The 13,226-nt window shown below is 46.3% G+C and overlaps 1 protein-coding gene across 1 annotated transcript in view; it reads left to right on the top strand.

The window, feature by feature from the left end:
• The window catches only part of ANKS1A (ankyrin repeat and sterile alpha motif domain containing 1A), a 188,818-nt gene that overhangs the window by 116,651 nt on the left and 58,941 nt on the right, over positions 1-13,226 (top strand). The window contains exon 11 of the mRNA XM_007467237.1: positions 75-664. Coding sequence (XP_007467299.1) covers positions 75-664 — 590 coding nt within the window. The remainder of the gene's footprint in view (positions 1-74; positions 665-13,226) is intronic.

The following is a 13,226-nucleotide window of genomic DNA, read 5'->3' on the forward strand; positions in this document are numbered from 1 at the left end:
TTGCTGCATTGGAACTTTGTTGGGTTTTGCCGTGTTTAATTTTGTTATTTCTCTGTCTCTCCGTCCACTCCAAGACCACAGGCGGAGCAGCGGCAGCCGGAGCCAGGACTCTACAGAGGGGCAGGACGGGCAGGTCCCGGAGCAGTTCTCAGGTCTCCTCCACGGCTCCTCCCCAGTGTGTGAGGCCAGGCAGGACCCTTTCCAGCTGCTCCCAGCCCCTGGCCAGAGCCATCAAGAAGGGTCCCCCGCACAGGGTGCCCGCCCCGAGGCAGGCATGCAGCTGGAGGAGACGGACGGGCGCGCGTCTGGAGCCTCCGCGCCCCGCATGCCGGACCAGAGTAAGAGAGTGGGCTATCCGGCCAGCCTGCCTCCCGCCCACAGCCAGACGCACCCTGAAACTTTGACGCGCACCGCACCTCCACACCCTTGGGGTGCCGAGGAAGAAGGTGACCGGAGCGGGGCCAGAAGCCGAGCCCCTCCCACCGGCAGACCCAAAGCTGAGCTCAAACTCAGCCGCAGCTTGTCCAAGTCTGACTCTGATCTCCTGACCTGCTCACCCACGGAGGACGCTACGATGGGGAGCCGGAGCGAGTCCCTGTCCAACTGCAGCATCGGGAAGAAGAGGCTGGAGAAGTCTCCCTCCTTTGCCTCCGAGTGGGATGAGGTAAGGCCGCGTGACGTCTCGGAGAGCTGGGCTGGCCGAGCCCCCCGTGCTCCCCTGGGTGCTGACGCCCAGGCCGGGATGTGGGCCAGGGCTGCCCTGCTTCCCTCGCACTTCAACCAGAGTGTTTCTGACAACTGGGAGGGAGGCAGGTGCCGGGGAGCCAGGTCAGGGGTCTTCCTGCTTGTGTGGCAGAGGACAGGTCCACTCATGGTTAATCTGGAGGGTGGAGGCCCAGCAGAGCAGGATTGAGGGAGAGGCGGTTCCTAGAAATGATAAGCTATTTGGAAATATTTGGATCCCATCAGCCCCACTGAGGGAGCCAGGCTCACCCTGAAGATGCTTCAGAAGAGCTAGAGTGCTTCCTATGAGTTTTCAGGAGGAAGAGGGAAGATCCTGAGTTGGGGGGAGGGGGCTTTGGGAGAAGCTGCTGAAAGGGGATCAGAAGGGGGATTTTCTGTTTCCCCGCTGCTCGTGATTATTCTTACTGTGTTTCCCAGGAAGACCGAATGATCTCCCCACAGAAGCGTTCTGCCCATCCCACATTCCTGGGTTGGCCGGGCAGAGGGCTAGGTGGTTCAGGAAACAAAGAGAGATTAGTGAGGAGAAAACATTTGGAGTCTGAGGCCCAGGTTCCTTTCATAGCCATTGTTATAGAATAGTTAGAAATATGTGCCCAAATATTTTTCAGTGACCTGTGACATGTCTTCCTGGGCAGAAGAATGTGTTTCTCAAAGATGGGTAAACACGCAGGGAATGTTCAAGTACTACCCTTGAAAGCTTCTTGCTAGGAGGAAGCTGACTTTGAAGCAGGCTGGATCTGTCTCCCCGGAACATTTTCAAGAGATGAATTTAGCACTTGAAGAGGAGGGGACCACTGCAGCTGGCATGTCCATTTGAACACTCTGTAGACTAAATGCCCTACCCAGCCCATCCGGATTGCAGCTGCAAAAGTTATGTAAACCAAAGCTAATCCCATTCCCAATGTGGGAACAGGGCGGGGCCGATTCCTCCAGCACTCATCTCCAGATATGATAAGGTTTAGGACTCTGTTTAGTCAGGGACAGGAAGATCCTGTGCCAGAGAAGGTGTGCACTATTTAGTAAACCAGAATTTGGTGAGCCTGTACTAGATGCCAGGCCACTTAAGGAAAATCAGTTTGTGTTCAAGAGCGCCTGGGGCCAGAAGATTACACACAGGAGAGTAGGTGTTTGTAGGAAAGTGTGCTGTACCTTTGTTTTTCAAAATGGAGTTTTACTAATTTACAGTCAAGTATAGGATAAGGCAGCTTAAGAGTAAGATAAATGCAATATTCTCTGAAATGGCAGGAGAGACGAATAGAGAAAAACATCAGTGGGGGTGGGGTGGGCAGAGGCGAGGGGTACGAGAGGGTGGAAAGGGGCTTTAGGAAAGATCACAGAGAAGTGGCATTGGACATGGAATTAAAGAACCGTTTCGGTTAGAACCAGATTGAAACCATAGGATGAGGAAAGGGCATTGAGGTGGAGAGAAAAGCATGAGCAAGGGCGTGGAGCTGAGAAAGCTTAGGTCGTTTGGTTTCTACAGAGTGTAGAGTTTGTACAGGGAGAGTAAGAAATAATGGTAGAAAGTGAAATTGAGACCAGACAGTGAGAGGACCTTGAACATGAGGCTGAGAAGTGAGTATTTGATTTGATATCAAGTCAGTATCAGAATCCTCCAAATGGGCTGGAAGACAGCTTTACCAATCTAACCATACTCTTCTTTATTGCTCTACCCTGAGCATATCGTCCACCCCAAGAAGTCGCTGGGCGATTCTTCACGGGATATCCAGGCCCTGTTGGCATGCAGCATTTCCAGGCAGTGTTATGGGCTCCACCATTTCCTCCTGGAAAAGAAACACACAATCACCGAGGCACAGCCCAGTTTAATTGAAGTTGGCTGTTTGGGCTAATATATCAGTGGTCACCTGACATCTTAATGAGAGGTTTATATGCTGATATTGCCTTTGCAGGTAGAGATTGCAGGTGGATCCAATGAACCCAGGGACTGTTCGAGGTCTAGGTGTCCTGGCCCAAGCTGTAGTGTGGCTAACCACCAGAAGCACTGTTGCATTTTAAATTTGAAAAAAGTAAAGGCAATTGAGGTCTTATTGGAAAGAATTCAGATCAAGCTTTGCTTGCGTAGTAAACATTAACAGGACCCTTTATGTGTAACCCTTCAACATTGTTTTTGAGTCATATTATACTTGGTTTTTGTGGCTATCTCTGTCTAAAGAGAAACTTCAGGAGTGTTTCCCCCACTAGTTGGCCCTAAACGCAGGGCTTGGGCAGACTTGTCTAGAAGTGGGCATTAGTTAACGGCAGCTCGCCACTACCCTGACCCATGCCTTGAAGGCTGCTTTGCCTGTATCTTGTGCTTCACGATTTTTTTTCTTTGTCGTTGTTAGATCCCCAGGAGGTAGGGAAGGCTGCTGCGAAGCAGCTGTGGACCAGCTCAGCTGTTCACGGTGGGGCCTGTGAGGAAGAGGAAGGCTCTGGGCCCAGGCAGCTGCGATCCCAGCACAGATGGAGTTGCGTGCAGGCTAGCCAGGCTGCTCCTGGAAGGCAGTGAAGGGTAGCACGCGGGGCTCCTCTCCCAAGTCAGCAGATCCCGCTTGGAGCCCCAGCTCCATCGCCTCTGCCTTCATGTGTGAGGCCTCAGGAAGCCTCGGTGTTATCTTTATCTGTGAAACAGAGGTGGTCAAATCTGTGTTTCAGAGGTGTTTTTACCAATTAGATATGTGTTTCACTGCCCAGCACAGTGCCTAGTATGCATAAAATATTGAGTGAATGGTAGATATTAATATTATTATTGTGCCTGCAGCTTTGGAGAAAGAGAACTGGGGCATGGAGTGTCTTCAGACCTTTAAAAAGGCAGAGATTTGGGGTAGATGGTCCAGTGGTGGAGTTCAAGCCCTTCAGCCTGTAACCTCCTGTACTAGTCTGCCCCACCCAAGACAGAAGAGCCCGCCCCGCCTGGCAAAGTAGGGCAGGCGCCCCCCCACCACCACATTGTTCTTTGAGGAATTAATGAGCCTTTCTGCCTGGCTCCCTGAGAGAGGAGAGGTTAGAGAGCAACCTGCAGCCTCTCTACTGTTTATTGTTCCGATGTACCTTCTGCATCGGGGTAACAGTGGCCACTTGATTGGCTGGGTGTTTGGGATAATGATGTATAGTTGGGGAATATGCGCAGTGGATGGTCACTTTGTCCACATACAGCCTGTTCCTCATAGGTGTTAACACGGCCCTTGTCGATTGCCCTGAACCAAGGACTTCTAAAAGTTAGCCTGGTTAAGGGAAATCGCTGAGACAGTATCCACTAGTGACACTTGTATTCTCTGTATTTTCTGTTAAATTTCTGGTGACAAAGAAGGAACTGCTTGCTTTTAAAAGTGCTCAGCCTAAGAGGAGCTCTAAATCCCAGCTTCAGTAGATACTTTCCATGTTCTGCAGTCAAGTCAGCGCCCTCTTTGTCTTAATGATCCCTTGGACATCATAGAAGTTAAACTGAGAAGCTTAAATAAAACTTTAAAATATATAGATAAGGAGTGTAGGTGATAAATCACCTACATCTCTCTACATAGTTAACCTCTGTTAACGTTTGATATATATCCAAATTTGGGGTCTCAGTACATTTGCTGATTTATAATTTGCTTTTCTTACCTAATGGCTGCATACCACGGCAGTGTCAGTAAGATCTGGATTCAGATCCTTATTCTAAAAAGCATAGTATTCTATCCCTGGTTATATCATAAGGTTAGTTAGTTTGTTGTTCTTTAAGCTATTCTCCGATTGTTAGACACTGTGCAGGGCATCTTCCTTCTGCCCTTCAGTGCATTCCCTACCCTCTCTACCTGCCTGTGTGCCCCAGGAGGCCGACCCATGTGGACTGCATCACTAGGCCAAGGAAATCTTGGATTGGCTGAGTCCCTCTGCTGCTCTGCTGAAGACCATCGGTCTTGTGAGAGATCCTTTGCCAGTAGCTGCTCTCTCTGCGTTCTGGTAACCAGCCCCTCCCCTGGACCCTCCTGGTCTGGGGCTCCTGGCTGTGACTAGCTCCCATCCCTTGTTACTCTCCGTCCCCTAGGCAAACCTGTATAAATAATCCCTTTATCAAGTTCCTTCAGTTCCCCAGTTCGAATGTGCCTTCTTTTTCCTGCAGGGACCCTGAATGATACGGACATTTCTAGCACGGTTTCTATCAACTCTAAACAACCATAGATAGCTGTGTGCTGGAGCAGTCAACATGGCTCTTGCATGTAAATTGTAAATTAATCTTCATTTGCAGATGAACCAGAAGGCATGGATATTCAGGGTGCTGGGAGGCAGGAGAATTTCATCATTTAACTCGAAGCCTTTCCCACTTCCAACTCTAAGGAAGAAACCTGTTCTCCTTCCACGGTGTTGGCAGTGTCTGCAGCGTTTCAGCTGTGTGCTCCTGAATCAGTCTCCTGCGCTGCACAATGCACCCGCAGATACACACACACACACACACACACACACACACACACACACACAGGGCAGCAGCAATCCACATCCGAAATAAACACCTCGCAAGAAGAACAGAAATAACCTGGTCAGATAGCTGTTTGAATATATAACAAGTCTAAGGGGTCAAATAAGTCTCTCACGTACCTGCCTTTGAATGGGATTGAAGCTTAGGAAAGAGAAAACCACAGAAGGCTGCTTGTCTACTTAGCATAAACATTTGAGTCATTTAGAACTTGGCTAAAGGCTTAAGTGATGTTTTGTAATCGGCTTTCATCAATATTAAACTAGTGAGAAATGGGTGAAGTGCAGGGGCATGCTTCATATGCATTTTGTGCAAACTGAGAGTAATCTCTGGCCAGGGATTTGGGGAATGTCCTGGTTTCATCTGAAGTGGTAGCTGCGGGGACCCTTGGCCCTTGAATTTCCCCATGAGTAGGGAAGGAGCAGCAGCCAGGAGGGCACCCTTCCAGGCCAGGTCCCACATGCCTCGCCCTTTCCAGCAAGCTGTCCAGTTGGAGGCATGATGTCATCAAGAGAAACACTGATTGGTTCAACTCCACAGAGGCTTTGGTTGCTTTTAACCCTTGAGAGTCAGGTGTGCAAGAAGAATGACTTAGATGTAAAACAGAGAGATTTGGGCTTGAGTTTCTGCTGACAGTGGCTAAACTTTCCACACCACTGTTCTGCAGTGTGCATTGTTCTTTAACATGTAAACAAGCACGTAGTCCTTTCTGCTGAGCACAGCCCTCCCACTCTAAACAAGAATGTGACCCTCCTACCTCTGGGGACAGATTGGAGCCTGGAGTGTCTATTTACATTGCTTCTGGGTATATACTGTAGTCACAACTTTTATCCTAGAACCTCTACATTTCCTTTGGTTTTAAGTGGTCTGGTAAGATTGAGGGTGTTTTTGTTTTCATATTTTAAAAATAATCTCACTTATTTTATAGGCAGTCCTGAATAAACAATTTTGGCCATTCTGTCTGATGAATCCAAGTGATTTTTTTTTAGCCTAGATTAAAAAAAAACATATTTATAGGCATCTCCATGGCCTTGGTGCTAATAGAAGACGCACCAGAGTGCTGTGAATAAGCTGGAGTCAGTCCTGGCTCTGCATTTGGCCAGTGATGAGAAGGTCGGTGTGTCCACCCCCGCCCAAGCCTCTCCTGACCATCTCTTGATGACATCATGCCTCCCCCTGGACAGCTTGCTGGAAAGGGCGAGGCGGCTGGGACCTGGCCTGGGAGGGTGCCCTCCCGGCTGCTGCCCCTCCACTCTTCATCCCAGGCCTCTGGGACCCTGACTTTTCTCTTCCCTTTCCTCATTTTCACGCTTTTCTCTGCTTCTCCAGATTGCATCATTGCTGCTTTTCCTATCTTTTTACTCATCTTGCTTCTCTATTTTCATCTCTTTTTTTCCCCTTTGCTCGCTCTCTCCTTTTCATCTGTGCTCTTTCCTATCTTTTTTTTTTTTTCCTGTCTTTTTACTTTCTTCCTCCTTTTCTCATTTATTTTTTCCTCTTCATTCTTATTTTTACTGGTGGCATCATGGAGGGGGTTTTCTAACAGCCAGTCATTCTCAGCCTTCTCCACCAGGATTTTTCTATTATTTTCCTTCTTTAAAACATTCTTGCCAGGGCTCACCCATTTTTGTATTCTACAGAACACTTACTGCTTGTGGTGTAAGCTACCTCCCCTCCATCCCACGCCACCACCCACACTGTCCTTGGACCTTTCACAAACAGTCTGGTTCCATTTAGCTGCGTCAGGACAGGCACCATCAAGTACTATGTACGATTTTGTGGTATGTGTGAAATTGCTAGCAAGATGAGAATTTCCCTTTTCTCCTCTTTTTCATTTCATTACATTTTGCTTTGTTCACATCAGACCAAGAGCTTGAGTGACAGTGAATGTAGGTGAATATATGAGAAGAATTTGATCTTTATTCCAGTGCATATAAATGCTGAGAATCACAGAAAGAAACATTTTCTGGGACATTCTTTATATACTTTGGTTCTGGTTTTGTATCTCTTCTTTTTTTCTAATCATGGCATCAGTAGGATACAGACTGAGTAATTTTATATAATTTCTGGAATAGTAGTTTATCTTATGTTATTCTAAGCAATTGTTTGAGAAACCAGTAGAGGTATTTTTCACATAATTGGAAATAATGTAAAATAGAGGTATATTTTTATCATAATTATTCATTCGTTTGGCTAACTTATTGAGTACCTGCTATGTTCCAGGCACTGTTCTCAGCACTGGGGTTGAGCTATGAACAAAACAGACAAAATCCCCTGCCTCATGGAACTGACTTTCTAGAAGTCTAGAGGGGAAAGAGCAATAAAAGGAGACAATATGTAAAATGCATAGTGTGCTAGTTGGTGATAAGAGTGCTAATAAGAAAAATAAAGCTGAGAAGGGGGATAGAGTGCGGTGGAGGCCAGGGCTGCAGTTCAGTGGGGCAGCCTGGGAAGACCCCTCTGAGAAGGAGGAGAGAGGGAGCTGGGCGGGTGTGGGTGGAGCACGAGCAGAGCTACTGGGCTGCTGCTTCTGTTTGTACACAATTATTTCTCCTGTAAGAGAAATTTAAAATTCCATTCTCTCTCTCCCTCTCTCTCTGTCTCTGTCTCTCTCTCTCTCTGTCTCTCTCTCTCTCTCTCTATATATATATATATATATACATATATATATACATATACATATACACACACACACACACATACTATATATACATATACATATATATGTATAACTGAATCACTTTCTGTACACTTGAAACTAACACAACATTGTAACTCAACTATACTTAAATAAAAAAATTGCATTCTACATTTACATTATCTTACAAATATACCTTATTACCTGACTGTTACCTTTAACTTCCTTTTTCTTTCTCTTTAGCCACTATCGCCACCTGCTTCTTTTCTCATCTTTTTTTCCCCCTGATTTTTTTCTGTTAAGCTGTGTTGGGGACTTTTTTTTTTTTTTTGCGGTACGCGGGCCTCACTGTTGTGGCCTCTCCTGTTGCGGAGCACAGGCTCCGGACGCGCAGGCTCAGCGGCCACGGCTCACGGGCCTAGCCGCTCCGCGGCATGTGGGATCTTCCTGGACCGGGGCACGAACCCGTATCCCCTGCATCGGCAGGCGGGCTCTCAACCACTGCGCCACCAGGGAAGCCCCCTTGGGGACTTTTTAAACATACATACATGTGTATGTACATACATATATACACACATACATGTATACACACGTATATACATACATGTATTTTTTAAGCTATTGAACTAGAATAAAATCTGAATTTCTCAAACTTGATCATTGTCCTTGTCGTCATCCTGGGCCAGGATCATCGGGTGGGTTCTGACAGAGGAGTTGGGTTCTAGGTCATTGTCTTAGGAAATACATTTCCATGGGTGCATCACATGCTCAAAGCAGAAATAAAATCTAAAAACCAGGATTATAAGGCAAAAGGAAGGGAATTCAAAATGATTTAGACCAGGGCTTCCCTGGTGGCACAGTGGTTAAGAATCTGCCTGCCAATGCAGGGGACACGGGTTCAAACCCTGGTTCGGGAAGATCCCACATGCTGCGGAGCAGCTAAGCCCATGTGCCACAGCTCTAGAGCCCGCGAGCCACAACTACTGAGCCAGCACGCCTAGATCCCATGCTCCGCAACGATAGAAGCCACCGCAATAAGAAGCCCGTGCATTGCAACGAAGAGCAGCCCCCACTCGCCACAACTAGAGAAAGCCCATGTGCAACAAGGAAGACCCAACACAGCCAAAAATAAATAATACATTAAAAAAAAAATGATTTAGACCAGAAAATGGCCAGGAATCTGAAAACAGGAGCTCCCGTGAGAGGAGGACAGCTGACTAGGTGTTAAGGAGTCAGGGCAGATGAGTGCAGGTGTTGGCACCATCGTTTGGAGCACAGAATGGTGCTTGCTGATGCCCTGGAAGGCATCTTGGGGCTGATGCCCTGATTAATCTTAAATGCTTCTTCTTAGGAGCCCCAAGCCCACGGGTTCCCAACAGTTAATTACAGTCAGAGTGTGAGATACTGGTGGCCTCAGACATTCTCTGACCCTGAGTGGACTTAGGGTGGTCACTGTACAAGGAGCTTCTGAGGTGCCAGGTACGGAGATAGTGTGTGTGTGTGTGTGTGTGTGTGTGTGTGTGTGTGTGTGTGTACGTATGTGTAGGTTCTGTGTTATTTCAGATGGTGAACTACTTACATCTGGTGTGTCCAGCTAGGGGTCAGTTGTGCCCAGGGACTCTGGTTGCCTAGTTAGTGAGTGTGTAGTGCATGCAGGCCTGGGTCTGGTTCAGGTTGAGATGCCAAGCATTTTGATGCCTCTGGTCTGTCCTTGCTCCTTCCCTGTAAATCTGCCCAGGTGACCCGCTGCTGGCTGCTTCAGCCCTCGTCATCTCTGGCTCATGTGGAGCCCCTTGAAGTGTCACTAAACATGCTGGCTTCATTACATTCTCATGGGACAACTGTGTTTCTATGTTTTTTCCTCCTTGAAATGAATAGACCCCAGAGAAGTTTAGTTTGTTCAGAGACATGCTGTGTGGTCAGAGAGACAGCTAAGTAATTACCCGGCCAGATAGTGAGGGACAGGCTTTTCATTATGTAAGACCCTAGGAAAGCAATTAATCTGGACCTCACTTGGGCTTCATTTGGAATCCATGATCCTCAGCAACAACACAGAGCTCTTTTCTGGATGCCAGTGTTGTGCTCGTGCCCTCAGAGATGTGGTCCTATCTCAGCTCTGTGTTTTCATGGAGCACTGCCCTCCCTGCCTAGGGTTCCTTTACTTTTCTTTGTCCTGCTTTCTTCCTCATGGATGTTCCATTTTGATGCCACCAGGGGGGTAGCCAGTGGGTAAGGGGAATGTTTGTGACCTGAAGACTCTGGGCAGGGCCACGGTGCTGAGCGCTCTTCCCCAGGCATCCTGCTCTGTCTTGCTCACGAGCTCGAATGACCCCAGTCTCTGGCGCCACAGGGCCCACCTGTCCATAACTCAAAGCGGCCTGTTTATCTGTCTGGACAGGTGGAAAACTGCGTAAGCTCACTAGGGGCCTACAAATGACAATTTGTCTGGCAATCTGTTCTTGCCTGTCCTGATTTAAACAACCAGGAAGCTGTCGTAAACTCAGTTGAAATGGTGTGTTTTGTATAAATGTTCCAGTTGCTTTCTACTTTGGAGCTAGTTATTTTCAACAGGACCTCCAAAAAACCAGGGGGCTGCCTTGTATCTGTTGTGCGTTTAGGCATGCCGTCCTGGGTTTTGATGCTGGGGAAATAGCTTCCCTCACTGACACTCAGAAGGCAGATGAGCCTGGAGAAGCTTATCTTCAGGGACAGGCCAAACCTCTGTGCTGGCTTATAGGACAGGAGAGAGCACTGTGGATCGCGGGGTGTAGTGGCAGAGGAGAGCACTTCAAGGGTGGGGATAGCCAAACCCCAAGGTCTTGAGCTGTCTCTGTGCCCTTGGTGGAAATATTTGTCTCAACTGCCATATCCAACTGCAGATAGAAGTCTAGGCAAAGCCAACTCTGGAAATGGAAGTTTTATACCCGGGGATTTTTTTTTTCTTTGAGTTATAATACCTGAATATGGCTGACATTTAAAAGGTACTGAAGAATATATAATGTTTAAGTCTCCCTCCCTCTCTGCTCCCTAGACACCCAGTTCCTATCACAAGTTTTTCAAGTATCTCTCCTACATACTCCTTGAAATATTCTGTGCATCTGTAAGCATTTCAGACACGTTGAATATTTTTCTTTCTTTTTAAAATAAATGGTGCCATGTTATACATACTACTCAGAATCTCACTTTCTTCATTTAATAGTATTTTTTTGAAAATCACTCTAATTCAGTATGAAGTGTTTCCTTTTCATTTTTATACTTCGTATCTGTAGTGTGGATATACTGTCATTTATCATTTCCTGTAGATGGACATTTTGGATATTGCCAAGTTTTTACTAACGTCAGCTACAAATTGGCACTTGCCATTGGCACTTGCCATCTACCTCTACAAAGATCAAATCATGTGCTGCTGCAGCTGCTGACTGAAAGGAGTTCAGGATGGAGAGCAGAAATGAGGCACTCTGTGCTCTGGGAAAAACTGGCACAACAGGTCTTCAGATAGATATTTTCAGCAGCTGATTTTATGAGCCCAATTCCTTTTTTTTTTTTTTAGCACTATTTTTTTTTTTTTTTGATTTTTGGCTGCTTTGGGTCTTCGTTGCTATGCGCGGACTTTCTCTGGTTGCAGCAAGCAGGGCTACACTTCGTTGCGGTGTGTGGGCTTCTTATTGCTGTGCGGAGCATGACTCTAGGCGTGTGGGCTTCAGTGGTTGCAGCACACGGGCTCTAGAGCTCAGGCTCAGTAGTCGTGGTGCACGGGCTTAGTTGCTCCGTGGCATGTGGGATCTTCCTGGACCAGGGTTCAAACCCGTGTCTCCGTGCGTTGGCAGGCAGAATTGTAACCACTGCGCCACCAGGGAAGCTCTGAGCCCAATTCTTGTATCTCCACATATCTAGAAAAGCACTAAAATCCTTCATGGTGATGACGAGCAGTAAACCTTCACAAGACTAGCAGAAACCTTCTGCAAAAAAATATGCGCTTGATTACATGTACTCCTCCTTCACTAAAATCACATACATACCGACCTTCCCCCCTACCTCTTTGGAGCAGATTCTCAGAGCTATCTGAAATGCTGACTCCCGGGCTGTAGTCCTCATTTTGCCCCCATTAAAACTTAACTTGTAACTCTCACGTGCATCTTTTTTAGTCGACACTAATGAAAAGTAATGCTGCAATGCATATCCTTATACAAAGTTATTTTAAGATAAATTTCCAGAAGGTAAACAGGTATCTTAAAGGGTTTATGCATGTTAAATTTACTCTCATACACACAAAGAGCACCTGTTTCTCTACACCTCACCAACCTGGGGGTTGTTGGCTTTTTAATCTCTTTTTGGTTAACAGGTTGGTAATGTTATTTTAGTATAGTTTTGAAGTGGGTGTCTTTTATTAAGAGTGAGATACCATCTTTTCAAATGCTTAAAAAAAAAACCTGTTTTCTGGACTGTGCTTGTTCCTTTCTTTTCTTTGAATCGATCTCTTTTCGTTTGTAGAAGCTCTTTATGTTTGAAGAAATTGACCATTTATCTGTGATATGAGTTTGTCCTTTGGCTTTGTTTGTGGTATTTGGAGTTTGGTTGGTTGTTTTTTTTTTTTTCAACATGCAAAAATTTAAAATTTTTATGTAAATGAATCTATCAGTCTTTTCTTTAATGACTTTTTCACACACACACACACACACACACACTGTATTTTATTTTTACAAGAGATAAATAGACTGACACCAAGCATTGTAAATGGATGACTACAACAAAAGCAACAATGATTGCAATTACCAAACATGAAACACACTCATACTATGTCATAATATTAACATTCAGTCCAGTAATCCTCCAGTGTAACAGCTCTTTACTTTGCAGTGAAAATTGATTTGTATATTTTTTGCCTCTGAGTCCTTGTGGGATTTTTTTTTTAATTCAAACAGAAAGTCACAAAAATTATAATCATCCTTATCAGTTCACTCAGTCCCATGTAATTAACTTCTTTTCATCTTCATCTTTTGTTAGCACTTTTATGAGTTCATCAGTTTTCCATTAGAGTTCTGAAAATGCTTATTCATTTAGTTCAGCAGTATAGTCAGTTACCAGAAACCTGTACTTGTCAGAGTCTTTTCCATGAATTCCTTGAAGATGAAACCCTTTTATAGGAACATATTTGCAAAAGCATCAGAGTACACCCAGACCTGTCTGTAAATGACAAAAGACTTGGGCTTCCCTGGTGGCGCAGTGGTTGAGAGTCCGCCTGCCGATGCAGGGGACGTGGGTTCGTGCCCCAGTCCGGGAAGATCCCACATGCCGCGGAGCGGCTGGGTCTGTGAGCCATGGCCGCAGAGCCTGCGCGTCCGGAGCCTGTGCTCTGCAACGGGAGAGGCCACAACAGTGAGAGGCCCGCGTACC

The sequence above is a fragment of the Lipotes vexillifer genome, unplaced genomic scaffold, assembly GCF_000442215.2.
Source record: "Lipotes vexillifer unplaced genomic scaffold, Lipotes_vexillifer_v1.1 scaffold528, whole genome shotgun sequence".
NCBI classification, from domain to species: Eukaryota; Metazoa; Chordata; class Mammalia; order Artiodactyla; family Lipotidae; genus Lipotes; species Lipotes vexillifer.